This window comes from Salvia hispanica, chromosome 3, assembly GCF_029641045.1.
Source record: "Salvia hispanica isolate PSC_SH4W2 chromosome 3, Shi_PSC_v1, whole genome shotgun sequence".
Lineage (NCBI taxonomy): Eukaryota > Viridiplantae > Streptophyta > Magnoliopsida > Lamiales > Lamiaceae > Salvia > Salvia hispanica.
The window spans coordinates 58835024-58858647 of NC_142694.1; the positions used below are offsets into that span (position 1 = coordinate 58835024).

Genomic DNA, 23624 nt, shown 5'->3' on the forward strand with positions numbered 1-23624 from the left:
ATAAGTTTATCCAAGATATGAGTTGAACAATGTGAAATCTTAGTCTTGATGATCAAAGTCTTCACAATAGCTCTCATCTTATTTTATGGTATTTTGGGAGCTGAAAAAGTAGCGTTGAAACGTGTGTACATTGCCTTTTTATACTTTAGGAAGAATAAGTCAGTGGACGTTCCAACAAGTCGTTGAGTGTACACTCAGCGAGTCGTTGGCTGAGCTCGGGACTGCGGTTCATCCTATTTAAGCTCGTTTCTGCACATCTCACACAAACGGTCAAAATACCAATATACTCCCTCCGTCCGTCATTGTGAGTCCCATTCTTTGGCAGCACAGGTTTTAAGAAATGTTAAGAAAAATGGGTAGAGAAAAGTTAGTGGAATGGGGGTCCAACAACTCCAACTTGTATATATTAGTTTTAAATGAGATGTGAGTGAAATGAGTTAGTGGAAGGTGAGACCCTATTACCATTTATGGTAAAAGTGAACCGGGACTCCTATTCGCGGATAGACTAAAATAGTAAAACGGGACTCCTATTCGCGGACGGAAGGAATAGTAGAAAACAAGATATAATCACATTGATTTTTGGCCAAATAAATATGAATAATTACAATCAAATCTCGTATCTAAACTCATGCAAAAATCAAGCATATCAAAAGTATGAAAGAGAAAGAAAACGTAAAGTAAAAGAGAATTTTTTTTTTTTGGCTAAAATAGAAAATGATTCAACTATCTTTATACAACCTAAAAAGTGAAAGAAATACGACTCAATTACATTGAGACCAAAAAGTAAAATTTATTTGGTTACTATAGTGTATTAAGATTTTAGAATTTCAAAATATATTCATTTTGAATTCATTATATATAGAGCCTTTTTTATTATTATTACGATTTTTTTTCATAATTTTATTTATCTTTTAATATATCATATAATTTTGTGTATGGAGAGTGATCAATTGCTAACTCATCATTTAATTGTTAATTACAACTAATTTAAGGCCATAAGATTTTAGAAAACGTGTGGTCTACAATTTGTCACGTGTAATTTTCGTTTTTATTAATGAAATCAAAAAAGATAAGAAAAAACTTCAAATTAGGGTTTTGGATGAAAATGTCAATATAGTGTTTCGAAATTATTAACACAATGCTTTGAAAATGTCAACATAATGCTTTAAGGATGTTAACTCATTGCTTATATTGACATTCTACATGTATTATATTGACATATTTTATATAGTATATTGACATTTCTGCTTGTACGAAAAAATTAAAAATTTAAAATTTTTTTTTCAATTTTTGACGTCGGAACATATGCATGTAGGATATCGTTGGAATCCTTATGAAATTATCTTTAATTTGATATATGTTATATGAATTTAAAGTTTTGGGATTTCTTTTAAAAGTTAGTTATAACTAAACATGTAGTTAATTAACATTAATACTCCTATTGATATTTTTTGGAATTAATCCTATGGCCTTATTGACGTTTTTCATTGATCGTATTGACATTTAGGGATTAATAATCTAAGTCCTTAATTTGAATATCTAATGGCTATTATTTAGTTGTAATTATCAATTAAGTTATGAGTTAGCAATATAACATTCCCCTTTTGTGTATATTATTCTCTCTAGACCTTAAAAATATGAACCATTTCGCGTGTATTCAAAAGTTTATGTTTTTTCAGATACGAAATATCTTATAAATATTATTATTCTACTATTTTAACTTTAAATATAATCAAAACTTAAATAAAATTTAAGTCGATAAACACAATTTTATACTCCTTCTGACCCCAAAAAATAAATAAACTTTTATATGACATGAGTTTTAATGTATAATTAGTAAAATAAAAGTAGGGAAAAAAATAAAAAAGAGAGAGGAAAAAGGTAATAGAAGTAGTGTTAGTGGATTGTGAGATCTACATTATTAGTGGTGTGTAATTAGTTAAAAATTTTCATATTTAGACTATGTCTAATGTCGGGGGACGGTCCAAAATGGTAAACTAATTTTTTTTAGGACGGAATAAGTAATATTTTAGTAATGTTTTATCAATAGCATGAAATAAACAATTAACAAATTTTTAAAATATGTTATTAATAGCATAATAAATTAGATTATAGATGTTTGAAATTTTTGAAAAGCCAACTTCTCTCTATTTTATTATTGGATAATAATGATGTCCAATAATTTTTATCTTTTAAATTTTTAACATATTTCCTTATGAAATAATAATTTTATAAATAATCCTAAATTCTCTTTTTATTAGTATAGACAGTCCATATTTTAATTTTTTAATTGGATATAGATTTATATTCCATATATTAAATTTTTCCTCAATATCACTTAAATTTTTTTTACCAATAATTAAATTTTCTTCATTTAATATAATATTCCTAAATATGTCATTTCTCTTTTTCCACTTCTTTGATTTATTCGATTCATCTTAAACTACACCTCACTCGCGATTGAATTCTGAAGCCCCTTAGCCGTCTTCGTCAATCTTCAGTTCATGCTCTGACCTTTTTTGTGCTGAGGAACCAAATTGCCGTACAATCGCATGATAATTTCAAAAGGGGTTTTTTTTGGGTGTCTCCTTGTGAAATTTCACTCGAATTGCTGAATTCTACCGTAGAAAATTGTGTTAAACATGAGCGGCAAGCAATCGGATTCCTTACCGCTGATGGCGCCGCCGCTGATCGCCGCCCCCTCCGAGATTGACCTTGAGGCCGGCCCCGATGAGCAAATTCAGTGCCGAATTTGCCTTGAAACTGATGGTAAATTGGTCAAAAGCCCTAATTTTTTACTCAATTTCTACCTGCTGGTTCTCTTTACAGTGGAAAAAAAGTCGTCTTGCTTTGAATCATTCATGAAATTCGTCTTGCCTTTGTGTGTGTGTGTGTGTGTGTGTGTTTTCCTTAAATTGGCGTGCAATTTGCTGCGAATTTGATTGCATTCTAGCTGTGAGGTTTTCCAAAAGAGCTTGTGTAATTGATGAGAGAAATGCAGTTACAAATTTGGGCGTAGTTATATATTAGCTGATCTAGTTGAATTGTACCTAATAAAATGGTTTGAGACTCTCTCAACTCTTATTGTGATCAGGTAGGGATTTTATTGCTCCTTGCAAGTGCAAAGGCACATCAAAGTACGTTCACCGGGAATGCCTTGATCATTGGCGTGCCGTGAAGGTAAATCTGCTTTCTTAGTTCTAGATATTATAAATTGTGTTTGAAATGTTCATAATGATTGGAGTTGCTTGTGCAATGTGGCTTTGCTGCATTTTATGTTGATTCTCCGGCAAATTTTAGTTTTTTCGATGCAGCAGTTCTATCATTTCCTTTTTGATTTTTGGGTGGAAATGTTTCTACAAGAAATAATTGCTCTTTTTTGCAGTTGAAATGCCAAGATATTGAGATTCTTAATTTTAGGGCTTTAGGGCATCACAGTTATTCTCTGCTGGTTTATAATTTCCTTGGTGAATTTATCATTGTTCTTGCTGTTCTTAAGTTCTTTAGGTTTCTGTTTCAACCAACTTGTGCGTGTGAACCTCAAAGTTTGTGTTTGAGTAGGAGGGTGTTAATACATTTCTTTCTTCCTTCAGGAAGGGTTTGCCTTTGCTCATTGCACGACTTGCAAGGCTCCGTATTATATAAGAGTACACGGTGTTGCTGATAGAAAATGGCGGACATTGAAGTTTCGATTTTTTGTCACTAGAGATATTTTGTTTATCTTTTTCTCTGTGCAACTGGTAGGTCTTTGACTATATGCATCTAAACTTTTTACTGTGGGTGTGTGAGGATGGGTGTGTTTAATACTTATAATGTCCGATCATGACAGCCATGCTACTTGCTACAGGTTATTGGTCTGTTTGCATATTCAATGTATCTTATAGATCGTTATCAGAAATTTTGGCTACGTCACATCTGGGGCTTCGACAGTGAATTGAGTTTCTACTATATATGTGGTAAAATATTTCTTGTCCACAATGATCGTGAAATAATTGTTTATTATATCTAATTTGTTTGTGCTTTTGTAATTGAACAAATTTCCTCCACAAAGTCATGAGATTATATTCTTTACAGATACCTAGTGCATGTTTGGTAGGGTAGATAACTCATCTAGGGATTGAATTCTATTAATCAAAATCCCTAGATGAGTTATCTACACTACCAAACATGCTTCTAATTGCATGGTTGAACTATATATAGCCGATGTTTGAAATATAGGCATGTTTATGTTTATTGTAAGACAAGATTGCTGTGAATTGAAGCATGCACCTCAAATGCAATGCTGTATGCTTTTGATTACTTTAATGAAGTATATTTACTTTTATCTACATATCTTAAGATTTTTAGTTACATTTCTGATAAAATTTGTATGATAAATCCTATAAAACTTTTAGTTTAATACTCCCTCCATCCTCAAAAAATAGACAAACTTGTAAATGACACGGGTTTTAAAGTGCAATTGGTAAAGTAAGAGAGAGATGGGAAAAAGTGAGAGAGAGAGAAAAGATAGTGAAAGTAGTGTTAGTGACTTGTGGGTTCCGCTCCACATTATTAATGGTGTGTAATTGGTTAAAAACTTTCTATATTAAGACTTGGACTAATTTTGGAGGACAACCCAAAATAGTAAGTATAACTAGTCTATTTTTTGAGGACGGAGTGAGTATATCTATATAGGAGTAGTTGAGTAGTTTTGTTAATGAATGAGAATCTCTTCATAATAATCTTAGTTGTGAGTTCTTTATTCGTCTTTCTAATTTCAGTCAAAAGTCAGTCTTATGGGAACAAATTCTTTAGTTTTGAACATATTTGCAAGAATGGACTGTTTTGGGTGTTGCTGGTTTCGTCATTTGACAACTAGCTGTTAAATTATCATCCGGTGCTACTAGTTTTAAAATCTATGGTTTCATTTCATACAACAATGAATGCATGTTTTATTGTTGCACTAATTGGGACATTTGCATATATCAGCACACACTTATTTGTAGCATATCTATCCTTCAACCGGGATTTATTAGTTAAAGCATAGGCATAGATGTTGATGCTAATATGTCTAAGCAACCCCCATTTATTTTTGACAGGGGCATTATTGTTTTTCGCTTTGCTGGGCTTATCCGGTTGCTTTATAACTTGTTACGACAGAAGAGTGCGGAGTGATCTTGCTCAGCCTTGTCGAGAATTGTGCGTTTCTTGTTGCCATCCAGGGTACGCAATCTGTTTTGAGGCAGGTATTGTGTAATAAGATGGGTCGTTATTATAACTTTTTTATGTCGTCGTCTTCTATTTCTTGCAGTGTATGTGCTGACTGCCATTTACCCGGCACTCTTTGCATGTGGACTGATTGTACCACATGCTTTGAGAGCTGCGCTGGGGCGGCCAGTGAATGTGGTTGGCTGGGAGGCGCTGGTGAAGCCGGATTGCCAATACTGTTAGTAGTGGCCATTGTAGTGCTAGGTTTATTCACCATCATCGGCATATTCTATACTATCCTCGTCGCCACCATGGTCGGGCAAAGGATTTGGCAACGGCACTACCACATCCTTGCCAAACGAATGCTAACAAAGGTGAGTGAGCTCTCTCACGTCTACCATCTCTTCATCAAGCCTCGTTGTTTTCCCAACTACTTGTTGTGTGAACGTGCTTCTACATTACTTCGATTAGGAATACGTCGTTGAGGATGTTGACGATGAGATGACCGGTGGAGATTGGTCGCCACCGTCTCTCCCCTCCGAGCACGTTAATCAGCTGAAGGCGCTCGGGCTTCTGTAAACACCCTTACGAGTTCAATAAGACGTAGCGTAATTCGGTATATTTTCGGCTGTCTGATGTAAGTGTTTACACCTTTTCTGTTACGAAGAATGTAGCAGTTGATGTGGTTTCAATCTGGGTTCATATTCTGGGGTGAGAAGAAACTAACTATATTAACTGATTCCTATATTTTTCATTTGCTGCAATTAAAGAATTGATAACTGTGCTCCTGTTCTGGGATGAGCAGAAACTAACTGTATTAATTGTATAATATTTCATTTGCTGAAATTAAAGAATTCGATAGAATCAGTGATTTTCTTCTCACCATATTTTTAATTTTTCTTTAATTAAATAAAGCTATATATGTATATATTGTATTGTAGTAGTAATAAGATTAATTGGATGTGACATATGATGGCTGGGATTTTAGTCCCATCCCATGTGCTACCATGTGCAATTAATTTGCAAGTTATAGTACGAAGTAAAGAAAGTTCTTCCACTTTTTTACATTATAATCTTGAATTTTATAAATCCGTGATTAATTTTATAAATCCGTGATTAATTCCGTAGAAATATGGAGTAGTATTTCATCCGTCTCAAAAAATTGACATTTGAGATGACATGAGAATTAATGCATAATAGGTAAATATAAAAAAAAATGGCGAGAAGGATAGTGAAAATAGTGTTAGTGGATAGTGAACTCCTATTATTATTAGTTTTTAATGGCGGATCTTAGTTTATAAATTGTAAATAAATTGATTTATATGTGTAATGAGTTTGGGTGAATTTTTTCATAAATGGAAATAAAATAGTTTTATGGGACGGATAAAAAAATATCATAATTTTTATAGAAATGAGAGAGTATCGTGAATGTGAATGAATTTGGAGGTTATATTAGTAGTACTTATCTAGCAAACATACCTAACATTCGTTTCTTTATTTGTTTTGTCACTGCACTAAGAATGAAAGCAATAAAACTTGATTGAAACTCTAAAAAAGTAGTGATTACCGAATTCATGTAATGGTGTTTAACTATTAATGACGACACGTGTACTGATCAGATGAAAACAAATTAGGCGAACAAAACAACAACAAACCCCCTATTTTGTAATAGGAGTACTATTGATTTCACCAATATACGTGTTTCTGTTAGGCGTATAAAGTATTCTCTCCGTCCGCGAATAGGAGTCCCGTTTTTTCATTTTAGTTCGTCTGCGAATAGGAGTCCCGGTTCAATTTTTTACCATAAATAGTAATAGAGTCACACCTTCCACTAACTCATTTCACTCACATTTAATTTAAAACTAATATATACAAGTGGGACGGACCTCTATTCCATTAACTTTTTTTCCACCCACTATTCTTTACATTTCTTAAAATCTGAATCCGGACCCACTTCCATGCTCTTTAGCAAGAGCCATGGATGAGGATGCTTTGAAGCTCTCAAAACTGGATTTTGTTTTAAATTTCATTTGGCATTTCTAAATTTGAGAAATTCAGCTTTAACTTTAATTAATATCCGAGCAGAAAAACGAATTGCTATGCTTGCATAAGGGGTCAAGGATGGCGCCTGCCAAACTTGTTCTATTAATTAATTTGCTATATTTAATTTTAAAGTATAAATTACAAAATAATATTGCTTTTTTTAATGAATTGGAGTAATAAATTTTCATTTATATAATTAATATTAAAAGTAGAATAATATAAAGGATAAAAATGATACTAGTAATTTAATTATTAGAAAAATAAAACATTCAACTAAATAAATTTTTGACCAAAGTCCAATTTTAGTCCCTTATATTTGCTGAAAAAATCATTTTGGTCACATACATCAAGTTTGTAGCCTTTTGGTCCCTAACATATTGTTTTGATCCAAAATAACTACTCCCTCCGTCACCGATTAAGAGTCACACTTTTCTATTTCGGTCTGTCCCCAATTAAGAGTTACACTTCATTTTTACCGTAAATAGTAAGTAGGTCCCACATTTCATAATTCAATTTACTCATATTTTATTATAAAACCAATATAAAAAAGGGATAACTGCTTTTAAAGTCACCAACTTTCCATGAATTCCGGTTTTTCCCACGAACTTTAAAAAGCTCGTGTAATGTCACAAACTTTATTGTCGGTTGTCATTTTCCCATGTCAGGTTTTCCGGTCTGATTCAAACTGTTCGTTCCCTATTAAGACATTGTCCAAATTCTTTTATCTTACTATCGTTATCTTCGTCTTTGAAATAGCTTCGCGTGGGTACCTTGTATGCTTCAATCTGAAATCGGATAAAGAAGTTATGATCATTATGATAGTACAAGGTCGCACAAAGGTCGCAGCCTTCATCAAATGACCATAACTTCTTCATTCTAGTTCCGATTGAGGCGTACAAGGTACCCACACGAAGCTATTTCAAAGACGAAGATAACAACAGTAAGATAAAAGAATTTGAACATTGTCTTAATAGGAAACGAACAGTTTGAATCAGACCGGAAAACCTGACGAGGGAAAATGGCAACCGACAATAAAGTTCGTGACATTACACGAACTTTTTAAAGTTCGTGGGAAAAACCGGAATTCATGGAAAGTTGATGACTTTAAAATCAGTTACCCCTATAAAAAAAATGGGTCCAACATTCCACTAACTTTTTCAACCAACTTTTCTTTACATTTCTTAAAACTCGTGCCCGGTCAAAGTGTAACTCTTAATCGGGGACGGAGAGAGTTATTTTTTTAGTTAACGGTCAAAATGTTTGACAAATTTAATAACTTAATTATAATTTAGGATTAAAGTCCAATTTTGGTCACCTACATTTTCCATAAAATTCTTTTTGGGTTTCATACATTTAGTTTGTGACCTTGTTTGGGACCAAAAGATATCAAAACAATATGTTAGGGACCAAAATGTCACAAACATAATGTATGAGACCAAAAAGAATTTTAGGACAAGTGTAAGAGACCAAAATTGGACTTTAGTCTAAATTTTATTTTAACTTTTAAATAAAATAACATTATTTTTTTGAGTGAATAATAGCTAAATATAACAATTTTAATTATATAATTATGTAAAAGTAAAATAATACTCCCTCCGTCCAAAAAAAATAGGACACATTGTGAACGACATGAGTTTTAATATAGAATTGGTATAGTAAGAGAGAAGATAAAAAGTAAGAGAGAAGTTGTTGAAAACTTTTCTTTTTTAAATGTGCTCTATTTTTTGTAGACCAAAAATGGCAAATGTGCTATATTTTTCGTGGACGGAAGAAGTATAAAGGGTAAATAAACGTCCCACAAAATATGTCACACTTGTGGGACGACACAAGATTTTAGGAGTTTTGTTTTGTTTGTTAGATGGAAAGAGAGAATACAATATTAATATTACTGTGAGAGAACTTTTTCTAAAAATTGAGATATGACATCTTTAGTGGAACAAACTAAAAAAATATAGTGAGACATCTTTTATGGAATTAAGTGAATATCATTAAGTGGAAAACTCGGACTAAAGCTGAGTTCTTCAAAATCAACTTTTAAGCGAGTTTTCGAACTCGAGATTACCAAATAAAAATAAAAAAACACTCACATTCCGGGGGCCTAGAGGTGCCCACAGTTCCGGTTCTGGAAATTGGCGAATCGGAATCGAACCGAACCGCGAGGGTGTTTCGCGGTTATGGCTCCGGTTCCAAAATTGTCAGTCTCGGTTCTGAACCGACGGTTTTTCACGGTTCCAAAATGACGGTTTTTGGCGGCTTTTTGCGGTTCCGGCTCGATTTCACGGTTTTTCAACGTTTTTCCGGTTTCGATCCGAAAATTTTTGAACGTGAACCGAACCACGATTCTAAAATCGACGATTTCGGTTCGAATAAATACTCCTGGTTCTGATTTAAAACTGTAACCATCGATTACAATTTCACGATTAACCGCTGAAACTGTAAACCTAGGCACTTATACGATGGCCTAAATCTTATATTCACCGTATCGAAGAAAAAATTCTTTTTTTCTATAACATTTATCTAGCAAGACTGTAGGAGTAATAATTTTCTGGGTTCATAGAATAATTGCAAAGCAATAAATCGGTGGAAAAGAATAGGTAAAAAAATCAAGAGTACAAGCGGCAAAGGCAGAGGCGCTGAAAGTAGTTGTACCATTTCGGCGCACGTGGTTCTGATCCACCGCCATTCCTCACAAATTTCAATGTGGTTTCTCACATACAGTCCATTTTCCCCGAATAAATTGACACGTGTCTCGTTTCTTTTCCTTTTTGGTCATTTTTTCAAGACATTGATCGAAATTCATGTTCGAATAAATTTTGGTTCTACCATACTTATAAAAATAAATAATTTGATAAAACTCGTGAAATTACAAGGTGTTTTTTATTTACGGATGGAGAAAGCACTTGAATTACACCACATAATAATTATCAAATTAATTCATGCACTATTTTTCTAACTAATTGGCTTACGTTTAGCCAAAGCTATTTAGTTAAAGCAACTCTACATAATTTATTCATCTCACCAAAATGTTCTCCCTTATTAAAAATAACAAACCTTCCAAGAAAAAAGATCTCGTATCTCATTAAAAAAATGTTAGGACTTTAGAAAATGAGAAATAGAAGAAAATGCAGGCCTGTATGAAAAGGATATCCAACTAATTGCCGGTTTAGAAGTCATCATTAGTGAAACTTTCAAATTTAGATGTATATTCAATAAATAATTTACTTCTAATTCTTCAGATCTATCCAAAAAGTGAACCACTTTTTAACTCATATATTAGTGCAATCTTTAGAAAACTGCTACTCCATTTTGGTCGGCAAAGCAGTACTTATTATTCATCCCCTATGACCACAGAAACCGGCTGCAATATCATAGTAATAGAAAATTAAATTAATTAATTAATTACTACGCTGTCTCTCAAATTTTGACATACTTTGATCCGTCACGAGTTTTAAGAAATGTAATTAAAAATGAATTGAAAAAGTTGGTGGAATCTGGGTCCTACTTTTAAAGTATTAGTTTTATAATAAATGTGAGTATGAATGAGTTAGTGGAATATAAGATCCACTATCAAAAATAATAAAAAGTAAAGTGTGTTAAATTTTTAGAGACGGACCAAAATAGTAAATTGTGTCAAAATTTCGAGGAAAGAGTTAAGTAATTAATTAATTTATTTATTATATGAAGTAGTCTCCTCATCAATGGTGGCATAAAATAATGCAAAAACCTTGTACGATTCATTCATCACCTGGCAACCTTATCCAAAATCTCTCCCACCACTTTAAAACCCCACCAATTATCCACCATAGCTGAAACAAAACATAATTCTAGAGAGAGATTAATTATAGTCGTATTGTTGAAAAATGGCAGATATTGCAATCTTGGTAGCAGAGGAGTACGAGAGGAGAGTGAAGAATTCAAGAAAGATTAATGGTGAGGAGATTGAATTGTTTTCATGTGTGGGATTTTTGGGGCAGAGACTCAAAGGCTCTTCTTCTTCTTGGATCAAAGATGTTTTTGTCAAGAATTTTGAGGCAAGATCGAACATGACTGCTGAAGCTACTAATGGCTTCTTTTCTGCTTAATTTAACTTCTTCTTCTATGTATGTATGTATATAGATATATTATGGTGTATGTGCTTTTTCTGTGTAAATTAAATGATTATTTGAGTTCGAGATTACATTTTAATTGTTTGTTGTTGGATAGTTATTTACTTGCGTGGTGTTCAGTTTCTTGGATAAAATAGTATTAGGATGATAATTTATGATTGAGTTGATTATTCATTTGAGTTGATTATTCATTTAGGATTGAGTCGTGCGATTCAATTTTATGAGCCAAACACATTATATACGATGTTTCAGGGTACAATCTTACAAATCTAACAACTACTTACTATACTTAGTTATCGAAGACATGAAAAATGACAGGTTTTAGCTGGTTTTATAATATTCCAGTCATTCAATGTTTATGAATGTGAAAAAAAATGAATAGTTGATTGAGTAAGCAATTTGAGTTTTAATTAGAGGGCTTTAAAGAAAACATTAATTCATAGAGAACAATGCAATATTATAGCACTGGTAACATTTTCTATAAAGCGTTAATCTAAATGTTTGAATGAGAAGAAAGAAGAGATCAATTTATTTTTAGTAAAAAAAGATGTTTTAATTGTGATAAATTGAAAGGAAGCTCAACCTTTTGATATTTGAATAGTACTGATCAAGGTGGATGGGTGAAAAGCAATAACGAAATAAAGAATTAAATGGGCCCAGCAATATAAAAGGACATGGGTAGGCCCAGCACCGCAGATATTTTGATTCCGTGTAATAACCAATAATACTAAAATTGAGGAAAACATAGTACAGTACTCCTATTATAGAGTTATTTTGTCGGCTTAGTACTCCCTCCGTTCCACAAAAGATGTCACACTTTCCTTTTTAGTTTGTCTCATAAAAGATGTTACATTTCCTTTTTTTAGAAAAAAGTTCCTTCTCACATCAATTATAAAATTATATTTTCTCTCACCACTTAACACACAAAATAACATCTCCTAAAATCCCGTGTCATTTCTCAAGTGTGACATCTTCTCTGGGACGGAGGGTGTACGTTCTATATTAGCGTAGTCATTTTCTTTTTAAGTAAAAGTTACTACCTCCGTCCCCCAAAGCTTGACACAGTTTACCATTTCAGTCCGTCCCCGAAAACTTGACACGCTTCACTTTTTCCATTTTTGATAGTGGACTCCATATTCCACTAACTCATTCCTACTCACATTTATTATAAAACTAATACTTTAAAAGTAGGATCCACATCCCACCAACTTTTTCAACACACTTTCCATTACATTTCTTAAAACCCGTGCCGAGTCAAACCGTGTCAAGCTTTGGAGGACGGAGGTATTTTTATTATTTGGTGACTTAAATACACTCCTTCATTCCACCATTACTTATTATTTTTAATTAGTCCGTCAATATTTGTCATATTTACTTTTACTACTTTTGGTAGTAGACTCACGTTCGATTAACTTATTATTACTCATATATTATTATAAAACTAATGTATAAAAATAAGATATACATTTCATTAACTTTTTCAATTAACTTTTTATAACTACCTCCGTCCCTGAAAGTTTGACACAGTTTACCATTTCAGTCCGTCCTTGAAAGTTTGACACACTTCACTTTTTACCATTTTTGGTAATGGACTCTATATTCCACTAACTCATCCTTACTCACATTTTATTATAAAACTAATACTTTAAAAGTAGGACCCACATCACACCAACTTTTTCAGCTAATTTTCCATTATATTTTTTAAAACCCGTGCCGGGTTAAAGTGTGTTAATATTTGGAGGACGGGGGTAGTATGTTTCTTAAAAACTGCATCAGAACAACTTGTGTTAAGTATTGGCGGACAGAGGAAGTAATATTTTGGAATTAATTTTCAAATATTTACATCTCAAACTATGGTGGTGTGAATAAATAATAGGGTAGTTTTTGGATCGTGTGGAGATTGTAGAATTACATGTCTCCTGTTGCTTTTTGGTTCTTATTAGTAGGGGCTGCGAAACGGGTTATCCACGGGTACCGTATCCGATTACAACCAAATTTGTTATTCTAATATCCGCTTCGTAACATATCTGGATTATTCGATACCCGTGTCGGGTATCTTGTACCCGACCCGAAAATTAAATTATAAGAGAATAATTTATGGTACATAAAATATTTGTTATTAATCAACTAAAATAGAAAATTTGAAAATCTTAATAACCGACAATGTTTCCTAATTAATTTACTTTATTTGTTTTGATGGTAAGCTTTGAATAGATTAAGAATAAAAGTGAGGGGAAACTCTATAGCTAGAACCAGTGAGTTTTCAACTGAATATTTGTTGGAGTATATAAATATTTTAAAAGATCTCTTTAAACACTTAGATTCTATAAAGTATTAAAATATTATATATAGCTAAATACTAATAATATATTATCGGGACTAATAGGTATACTCGCTATCCGCAACACTCTAAAACATAGTGCCTGATCCCGTCTCGTTTCCCATTATCACCAGGTAACAGATATCTAATACTCTGCGGGTACTGGATCGTAATAGGAATTACTTGTTACCCACTATCTATTTTGCCACCTCTACTTATTAATATAGATGAACTGATACTTTTATTTAAAGACGGACTAAAAGTAGGATCCAAGTTAATTAAGGTTAAAAACATGCCTGTGTTACAAGGTAAAAAACATGCCTCCATAATCGGAGCGGATCATGCCACTGGAATTAAAATAACTATAAATTGACTGGTACAACGCTGGTCGAGCGACGGTCCACTTAATTAATCATTTAAAAAATGAAAAAATAATATTGACATGACATGATCTAAAGCCAATCCACTAAAAAAACTTTCAATCAATTTTTTTTCTATTTTTTTTAATACTAGCTATTGTTTCATATTTATACATATCAACCTTTGGCTTCGCTGTTAATTTCAAGAGGAAAAGATTGGAAAATATTGGAGCATTAATATGAAATTAGTATGGCTGAAAATAGGATTATATTCTTCCATATTTATATTGTATTCTTCTCCTATATATTAGGATGTATTGTATATTAAAAATATACTGAAATAAAAAGACAATCAATTCTCTCTAAGTTTGTTTACAATGTTTCTCAATACCAACCTTGCTTCTCTCGATTACCATCGTTAAGAGTTAATGCCTCGAAATGTATTTCGTGTCGTATTTGAATTAGTTATTACTACTAATTTACTGATGGATAGCAAGAATGGTTGGAATCTAATGAAGATTTTATGTGGTCTAGATGTGTGCACTTAATGTTAAGACGATCTTCTTACTTAACTAACATAAGTTTAGTGCTAAACTCAAATTAGGGGGTATAGTTTTAATGAAAAAAAAATTAATGTTTGTGGTATACTGGTTTCTACCTAATTAATTAAACAACCTTTTATTAAATGGGGCCAAAATTGACACAAACAATAAATTATGACGTTTGAATATTGAAATTGACAAAAATAATAAAGAAATTAGTACCCTTAGTTAAAATATATTTATTACATAGGATGATAGGAGTATAAATAGAACCGCGCATCAACCAAAAGAAAAGAATTGTATATTTAAACATACCTCAACATTTTTTATTCTCATTTCTTGTTTTGTTTCTTCTATAATATACTACCTAAAATATTATGAACTAGAACACCAAATTCATAATTTATGTATATAACATAAAATCAATATTGTTTTACTATTAATCTATTTAAATTCGACGATTATGATCATAATTTTTTAGTGTATAATAAAAAGTCAAATGAAAGATGACATATATGTATGACATATAATTACTCATCCAAATTTGGTACAAGTGTACAACGAATTATTCACCCAACTCAAATTAATGTAATATTACTATATACCATGTCCCCACATATGATAGAGCATTTGTTAAACATTGGGACATATGATAGTACAAAATTTTATTATTAAATCTCAGGAAAATATAACATAATAAATCATAGGAGAGGCTGTTAGAACTATATATGCCGCCGACAGATATTTTTATTTGAAACCGCTATATATTGTATGAATATGTTAGAATCACTAACATCAAATAATTTTCCAACATACATACATATATCATTGACGAAGAATCCAAAGATTGCTATTATCTAATGCCTAATTAGTCAGTGTTTTGCTAGGAAAAAACACCAAACAAACTTAGAAAAGACTCGTTAGTTACGAAGCCAATTGCTCAATTTTATATATCAACATATATATAAATATGCTTACCATCGTTGTAGAATATTCTATAAGATAAAGTTTTTAAATATCAAATTTGAGGAATTAAATAATATTGAAATTTAAATAATAAAAATGGTGAAAAATAATATCGATCCTTAATTGTTCAAATTTTGGTTTAACTATAAATTACTTTGCCGTGTGAATATAGACAAGCTAATTCTTGTCAACATTAATAAAGGTAAAAAACATGCCTATATTATAGTGGTAGGTAAGCAGTCCTAAATCGCCATAGATTATTTTAATTAATTCGTGTGGAACCTACTCACCTTAAATTAAATGTTTGCTCGTAGATAAAACGTATACTCCATTTATTAAATAAATAGATAACTCTCAAACGTTTTATTTTTAATTAATCAAATATCGAAACCATGCAAATTAAAATTATAGTAAATTAAATGTTTGCTTGTAGATATGACATAATTTAAACTAGTAAAACTGATAAAACACCAAATTCTAACTTTCAATAGTTCCTTCTCCATGATACAAATGATGTAGACGTCTTAGTATGTAAACAATTTCATCTCCATCTTTAAAAAAAAAATTTACAATCGTTTCTAGCTAGTGTATATACTACCTACCAAGTAATTAAAATAAAATCTTCTAAATCAAGATTTATTATAAAAAAAAAATCAAGAAAATCTCCTCAAGAAATTACCATGTAAAGCATAGAGCATGATCATGATCTCTTCATCGCCGCCGTCGTAGTACTCCCTCAGCCGGTGGTTGCGGTGCTTGACCACCACGTCGACGGGGAGGACCGGGCAGCGGCAGAGGGGACACGTGGCGGAGTCCTGCTGCAGCCACGTGTCGACGCATCCTTTGTGGAAAGTGTGTTTGCATTTGAGCTTCCTCACCTCATCTCCTTCTTCAAAAGGGGAGAGGCAAACGCTGCACTCGGCCGCGGGGAAGCCTGATGTCCCCGCTGCCGAGTAGTGCCCTGAGGGGGCCTTTTTGTCGACGATTTTGAGGAATTGATCGGTGGTGATGGAGCGGCGGGCTGAGGCACGGGCGGCCCCACGGACGAGGATGGCGAGCTCGAGGAGGAGGATGGAAAAGAAGAGCATGACCATGGTGTAGATCTGCCCAAGGACTTGAGATAGGGATGCCATGGTTATGGTGTTTTGTTTGTTTCTAAGTGATGAGGGTTTTTGCCCATTTATATAGGGAATGTTTGAGACCAAGGGATTCCAAATCATGACTTTTCAATCATGAAAATTGTCTATTGTAAGGTTTTGAGTATTAAAAGGTCTACTATGAGTGGGGTGACTATTCATGAGAGCAAATTTCTATTTCACCAATATGTATTGTCATCATCTCATTCAACGTGGAGCATTTCTTTTTCGATATGAGATGTTAGCAGCATTGTACTGTACGTTAAGTGAAGAGAGAATAATGTAAAAAGAATAATATTTCTATTTTTTGAAAGATGTCACTATTAGTGGGACATCATATAAAAGAAAACGTATCACTTTGAGTGAGATAGAAAATAGTATACTCTCTCCGTCCACTAAAAATCGAAACATTTGAAATGACATGGGTTTTAATGCAGAATTGGTAAAGTAAAAGAGAATAGAAAAAAAAGTGAGTTAGTTATAAATGAATCTCACCTCATTAAAAAGAAAGAAATTTCTTAAAAAGAAAAGTTTCTATTTTTAGAGGACGGAAAAATAACGAAAGCATTTTTATTTTTCGATTGTGGTTATTGCAATAAATTCTGGAGTGGAGTGATTTTTTGAGATTGAATATTATACCATATTTGAATTTCCTTGATGATACTGTATATTTGAACCGGTTTACATATGATATTTTTCAATTTACCAAATGCCCATCGAGAATAACGATTGGGAAATACTGTAGAAAAGGAAATTATACTTCTACCGTCTTAAAAATAAGTCACGTTCTTTTCAATTTGTGTCATCCACTAAAACTTAAGCTTTGTCTATTCATGCAAGTTTCTTTATACAACTACACGGACTCGTTTTTCATTAACAATACTTTAATTTTTTTAATTTTTTTAATTTTATTGAATTTTTTTTTATGAATAGAGTTATGTAAATAAATACATGTAAGTTGTAACCATATTTTTGGGTAGGTAGAATAGATGACGGGCCAAAAGAGTAAAAAGTTTAGGTTACTGTTTACCTAAATGTTGACTGGGAAAATGTCACTTCAGTGACATAAATATTCACTTCAATGACAGAAACATTCATACCATGTATTTGTGTGGTTTCAATTTTCTCAAATTTGTATTATAATTACTAGTACTATTTTATTTATTTATTTTTTTTTTTTTTTTTTGAGGTCCAGAGGCCATGAGACCTTGAAATATGGTCCAAGCTTAGAATCAAGAGTGCGACCACAACTATTATTATGTGTCAAAATTAACAATTTAAGAATTAAGATCCACAAACTAAAATTAGTTTAAATTTATATATTTTGGAAATGAGTTCAATATAAACACGTTTAAATAATAAATGAACCCTTTGCGTTAATTATGATTATTTATTTTTGTAACTACGTCCATTGCAAAATTAAATCCATGTAACGCATGCTGTTTTAGTACAAGATAAATATTTGAAGGAGTTGAAGCAATCCCACAATTTTCAGTTTTGAAATGAAATTGTTATACATCAATTTGTTCATACAAATATGTTTGTTAACCCAATTTGTTAAATCTTATAATAGTTTGAATAGTTCATTCAGCAGCAACTCCACTCCACATCCAGTCAAGCTTCATGTATCACCTCGCACTGTAAGCCTAAAATATTATACTATGATACTTTAATTAAATAGTGATTGATGCATGTATAGAAATGTTGTTAAGATTTATTTTGAATTTGCAGGTGAAGATATACAATGACATTGTGAAATTGAGGTTGATAAATCCAACTGGACTAATCAAGGGAATAGCTTATAAAGATATTCATAATGTTCTTGAACATGAGTTCAAAGATCATGAAAGAGGGTCACCACCAATAACTTAATCCTGATTTATTATGGACTAAAAACAGAGGTTGATTTATTTTAATTTGTTGGTGTAAATGTAGGTATTGGGATATTGTATGGACCAGGCCAGAGATTGGCAAAAGTAATTTTGATAAGTAACTATCCACTACTCTAAAATACTTATATCATCATAGAAGAAAAGAGTAGTAATTTTCTGGGTTTGGTAAAAGTGCAGGCTGGAATGCACAGAATTCAGGATTATTGCACAAAGTGATGAACAAGTTGAAGTTTCATTCATCAAGAAATGGAACGTTACATTAGGTGATAATGTCGTCCCACTCAATGTGGACAAGAGGTACTTGTATTTTATCATACAAATTTGTTATTATTTCAAGTAGTAGTAGTGAATCTTGATTGTGGAAAGCAGGTACATAATGTTGCGTGGAGATTCAGGGTTCTACTCGTATGCAATATACGAACATTTGGAAAATTGGCCCGACCTTGACATAGAGGAATCAAGAATCGCATTCAAGCTCGATCAAAGCATGTAAGATCAATTCATCTAAGGTATTGATGATTCAAATTAATGTGTATGTTTATCTAGGTTTAACTACATGGCGATATCGAAGCAGAAGCAGAGGATGATGCCCACAGGGGCAGAGAGGGCTGCTGGTAAAGTTCTTGCTTATAAAGAAGCAGTTCTCATAACAAACACCACTCATCCCATCCTCAAAGGCCAGGTAGGCATCATCCTTCTCAATTTATAGTCCAGTCGGCAACGAATATACTCCATTTTATTGGACATATCCCAAATTGTGGATGTACGTAGGTGGACGACAAGTACCAATACTCGTGCGACAACAAGGACAACCACATGCATGGATGGATGGGCTCCGATCCCCACATCGGATTCTGGGTCATAACGCCTAGCGATGAAGTTCGAGTGGGTGGTCCCATGAAAACCGACCTTACTTCTCATGCCGGTCCCATTGCCCTTGCCGTAATTATTTTTTTCTTTTTTTTTTCTTCTATAATATCTTGAATTTTACCTAATTTTTTGAGAAAATTTTAAATTACTTAAGTTAAAATTGTTATGCAGATTTTCTTAAGTAATCATTACATGGGACCCCATTACGGTATTAAATTACGCGGCGGAGAGCATTGGAAGAGAGTTTTTGGCCCTGTTTTCATATACCTTAACTCGGATTCAGGCAATGATCATCCAACTTTGTGGAAAGATGCAAGAAACCAGGTTATCTTTTTTACTACTCCATTAAATTTAGTCACAAACAAATGATACATATATATATTATACTATACTCAGATGTTGAAAGAAGCAAAGAAATGGCCGTATGATTTCCCGTCTTCGGCTGACTACCCTAGTGCGAAGCAACGAGGACAAATCCATGGTCGCTTGCTCGTATACGACCAGTGTATTAGCACTCATCTAATCAAAGCAAGATCAGCTTATGTAGGATTGGCTCCGCCTGGAGATCAAGGATCTTTTCAAGATGATTCTAAGGTAGTATATCAATCTTATTTTTCGTATAATACTTTTGTCTTATTTTTTATTTCTATTTTGTTAGAGCTATCAATTTTGGACACGGGCAGATAAAAATGGATTCTTTACCATCGAACATGTTCGCCCTGGAACTTATAATTTGTACGCTTGGGTTCCCGGAGTTATCGGGGACTTTAAATATGAAGATAATATTGTCATAAATTCAGGTACGCGATTTTAAGAATTAAGATTATTTTGTTATGCATAAAATGAACTTGCACGTTTGTGTTTAGGTAGTAAGATTGGCATAGGTGACATTGTGTACAATCCTCCAAGAAGCGGGCCCACTCTTTGGGAAATCGGTGTTCCCGATCGAACTGCTTTCGAGTTCTATGTCCCGGATCCGCATCCCAGGCTTACTAACAAGCTATACATCAATCACGTTGAAAAGTAAGATCAAGCTTAAGCCAACCAGTCAATTTCTTTTCTGTTTCTATAAAATCATCATATCATCAAGAATTGATGTATGAAAATAGCCATCACCAAACCAAATTAAATAAAAATTGGCTTCTCGAAAGCTAAAGGTTGTTAGTTTCCTCTCACAAATGCAGGTATAGGCAGTATGGCTTATGGGATAGATATACAGATCTTTATCCTAAAAAAGATCTGATTTACAACATCAACGATAGTGATTATAGAAAAGACTGGTTCTTTGCCCATGTCACAAGGTTAGTATGATACAGGCTTTCTATATCTTTAGCAATTGTTCCATTTAGAAATGCTCGTATAAAACATGTCAACTTTTCCATTTCATCTGTATGTTCATTGTAGATTCTTTAATTGTTCGTCATTTCGTGCAATTATTTTGCAGGAAATCGGGCAACAATAAATACAAACCTACGACATGGAAGATTCAATTTAACTTAACAAATATAGACAATGTTGGAGTCTATACACTCAGGATTGCCCTTGCATGTGCCAACTTGGCGAATATACAAGTATAAAATGAATGCATAGATACTTATTTTCGTGCAACAAGTTATTGACCTGCATGCTTGATCGTATTAATCTCAGGTATGGATCAACGAGCTGAACACTAGCACGCCCCATTTCTCAACAGGAAAAATAGGCCGAGACAATGCGATAGCAAGACACGGAATTCATGGGAGGTATTGGTTGTACGGAGTGGATATAGCAGGATCTCAGCTCGTGGAAGGGAAAAACATCATCTATCTTAAGCAAGCAACAGGGAATAATCCTTTTGTTGGTGTTATGTACGATTATATTAGACTCGAAGCTCCCTCTGAACAACATCAAGACTAATATTTAACACATACACGCATTAAGTCAGTTTATTTTCACAAATTTTTAGCTACTCTTAGATGCCTAGATAACTAAAATTTATAACACATGTTTGGTAGACATTTTTGTTCATAGAATTCCATCCCCAAATGAGTTATCTACCCTACCAACCATGATTTTACTATTATACAATTACCATGAAGTTTAGGAATTAGTAAGTCGTGTTTATAATACAATTTCACTTAATATAGTGTGCAAACAAAAATATTTCAATAATCCATTTCTTAATTGTCAAAAAAATGTGCTGTCAAAAATACCAAACAAATATCACATTAAAAAAACTTGATATAAACTCTGAGATTGTACAACTTGAAATAAGAATCGTATCCAGAACATAAAAGGCCTTACAAAAGACTATCGCTTATCAATGGTCACCAGGCAAAGACTTGATGATGTCCGAGTCACCTATGTTATAGGGAAGCAGTTCATAGCATTAGGAGTGCTAAAAATGCATGCTACAAAGATACCGAGCAATATGAGATCTTAAAATACCTGGATCGACTATGCTGAGGCATGAAACACGGAAGTATTTCCCACAAGCTGTGCCCAAATCGACATTGTCTGGTGTGGCATAAGTGAGTCAGTAAAAGATGTACACAACTCAAACTTTAGCTTCTTAAAGTGACTTTAATAAAGCAAAACTCAACTTAGATGAAAATAGAGCTAAATTATGTGCATCTAAGGTTATAAAGAGTATTTTAGCAATGATCAAGGGGAAATTGCAAAAAAAAGTTGAACTAAAGATATTTCGAGAAACTTGATAAGATAAATGTTATTGGCATATATCTATGGGTGATGAGGTAAAGGAATCTTGGCCTAGCGATGAAGTGGAGACATTGGATCATGAATGCAATTTGAAGATTCAAATAAAATACAGAGTTGATCAGCAGTGTACAAACAACAATGCAACACAAAAGAAGGATAGACAAAAGTAGAAAATAAACAAAGCAATCTTGTGTGCTAGAATGAAACTATAGGAAATTAAAGTGATCACTAACATAACCAGTATACTAGAATATTAGGAAACACAAATCAAATTCATCTACTTATATGTTTCAGAAAAACAACAAACAACTATCAAATTCAGCAGAAAAAATAGATAGTAGCGTAATGTAACAATGCAATATCAATGCTCTCCATTTCTGAAACAAAACTACCACAGCAAAAACAATACTGAAAAAACAAAAAATAGGAAAAAACTAGTAAACTCACTTCCGTTGTAGTGGTGAACGCCAATTTTTGCAAGCATGGCATAATACTCAATCTCCGACTTCCTCAGCGGCGGGCAGTTGTTGGAGATCAGAATCAATTTTCCTAATTCAGGTTCACCGAATTAACCATTAAGCATTAATACAAACAAAATAAAATAAAATCGCCAAAATAAATTAAAATGAATGACGTAGCACAAATTATAAACACACACACACACACACACCAACCTTTGGAGCTGCGGAGAGTTTTGAGCACGGTTTTGTATCCAAGCGTGTATTTCCCGCTCTTCATCACCAGGGCCAATCTGTTGTTTGTGCTCTCATGAGTCTTCTTCTGCGCAATTAGAAATAAAATCCAAACTTTGTGAAATGAAAACAACGAAATCGTAAGCCGAAAAATAGGAGAAGGTAAATTGATTATGGAAAGGGGATATCTTACAGTCTTCTTCGCGGCCACCATTGTTACGAAGAGTTGAGAGAAAGCTTAGTATTGCACAGGGGCGCGCAGTATACTTTGCCGGCTAGGTTTCTAATAGGGGTTTTCTGGTAGGAATTTTCGGATTCAAACTGATCGACCCGGCCCGTGTTCTTCTTTTTTCTACAGGATAAAAATATGCTCGATAATATAAATACTCCCTCTGTTCCACGTTACTTGAGTCACTTCTTTTTCACATTTGTTTTGAAAAAATAATAATAAATAGTTAAAGTGGAGAAAAAATAAAGTAAAAAAGAGAATACTATAGTTAAGGGTGTCTCCGGTGGCGCCCCTCCCACTCGCCCCTCCCACTAGCCCTTCCCATGCCACGTCAGCACTAGCCCTTCCCATTCCACTGCCACATCACTAGCCATTCCCGCAATAAAATTAATAAATTCACAATTAAAATTAAAATTTACGGAATTAAAATTTCGACACGAGCCGTATTTATAGAGTTTTTTTTTTTTTTTAAATAAAAAAAATCGGTGGGACGTCCTACCCACGCCACAGTGGCGCCCGTCAGGTAGGACGTCGACGGGAGGGGCGAGGCCATCGCAGGGGCACACGGGACAGGCGTGGGCG

At 33.3% G+C, this 23624-nt stretch overlaps 4 protein-coding genes across 4 annotated transcripts; 2 read left to right on the forward strand and 2 right to left on the reverse strand.

The window, feature by feature from the left end:
* Positions 1 to 2420: 2420 nt before the first annotated feature.
* Positions 2421 to 6054, forward strand: LOC125211423 (RING/FYVE/PHD zinc finger superfamily protein). The gene is made up of 7 exons (XM_048111199.2): positions 2421 to 2769; positions 3095 to 3180; positions 3594 to 3740; positions 3848 to 3956; positions 5079 to 5202; positions 5291 to 5561; positions 5659 to 6054. Exons 1-7 carry the CDS (start codon positions 2643 to 2645, stop codon positions 5764 to 5766), a joined length of 972 nt encoding a protein of 323 aa, XP_047967156.1. The 5' UTR covers positions 2421 to 2642; the 3' UTR covers positions 5767 to 6054.
* Positions 6055 to 15986: 9932 nt separating this feature from the next.
* On the reverse strand, positions 15987 to 16743 carry LOC125216027 (RING-H2 finger protein ATL72-like). The gene has a single exon (XM_048117629.2). The coding sequence runs from the start codon at positions 16741 to 16743 to the stop codon at positions 16177 to 16179; it is 567 nt and encodes a 188-aa protein (XP_047973586.2). The 3' UTR covers positions 15987 to 16176.
* Positions 16744 to 18920: 2177 nt separating this feature from the next.
* On the forward strand, positions 18921 to 21478 carry LOC125210472 (uncharacterized). The gene is made up of 10 exons (XM_048110023.2): positions 18921 to 19040; positions 19098 to 19233; positions 19323 to 19493; positions 19593 to 19745; positions 19818 to 20015; positions 20080 to 20221; positions 20288 to 20444; positions 20606 to 20722; positions 20866 to 20992; positions 21069 to 21478. Exons 1-10 carry the CDS (start codon positions 18928 to 18930, stop codon positions 21315 to 21317), a joined length of 1563 nt encoding a protein of 520 aa, XP_047965980.2. The 5' UTR covers positions 18921 to 18927; the 3' UTR covers positions 21318 to 21478.
* Positions 21479 to 21621: 143 nt separating this feature from the next.
* On the reverse strand, positions 21622 to 23152 carry LOC125212020 (large ribosomal subunit protein eL30-like). The gene is made up of 5 exons (XM_048112023.2): positions 23007 to 23152; positions 22796 to 22901; positions 22569 to 22670; positions 21849 to 21917; positions 21622 to 21761 (listed from the first exon to the last, which is right to left on the reverse strand). Exons 1-5 carry the CDS (start codon positions 23025 to 23027, stop codon positions 21721 to 21723), a joined length of 339 nt encoding a protein of 112 aa, XP_047967980.1. The 5' UTR covers positions 23028 to 23152; the 3' UTR covers positions 21622 to 21720.
* Between the last annotated feature and the right edge of the window lie 472 nt (positions 23153 to 23624).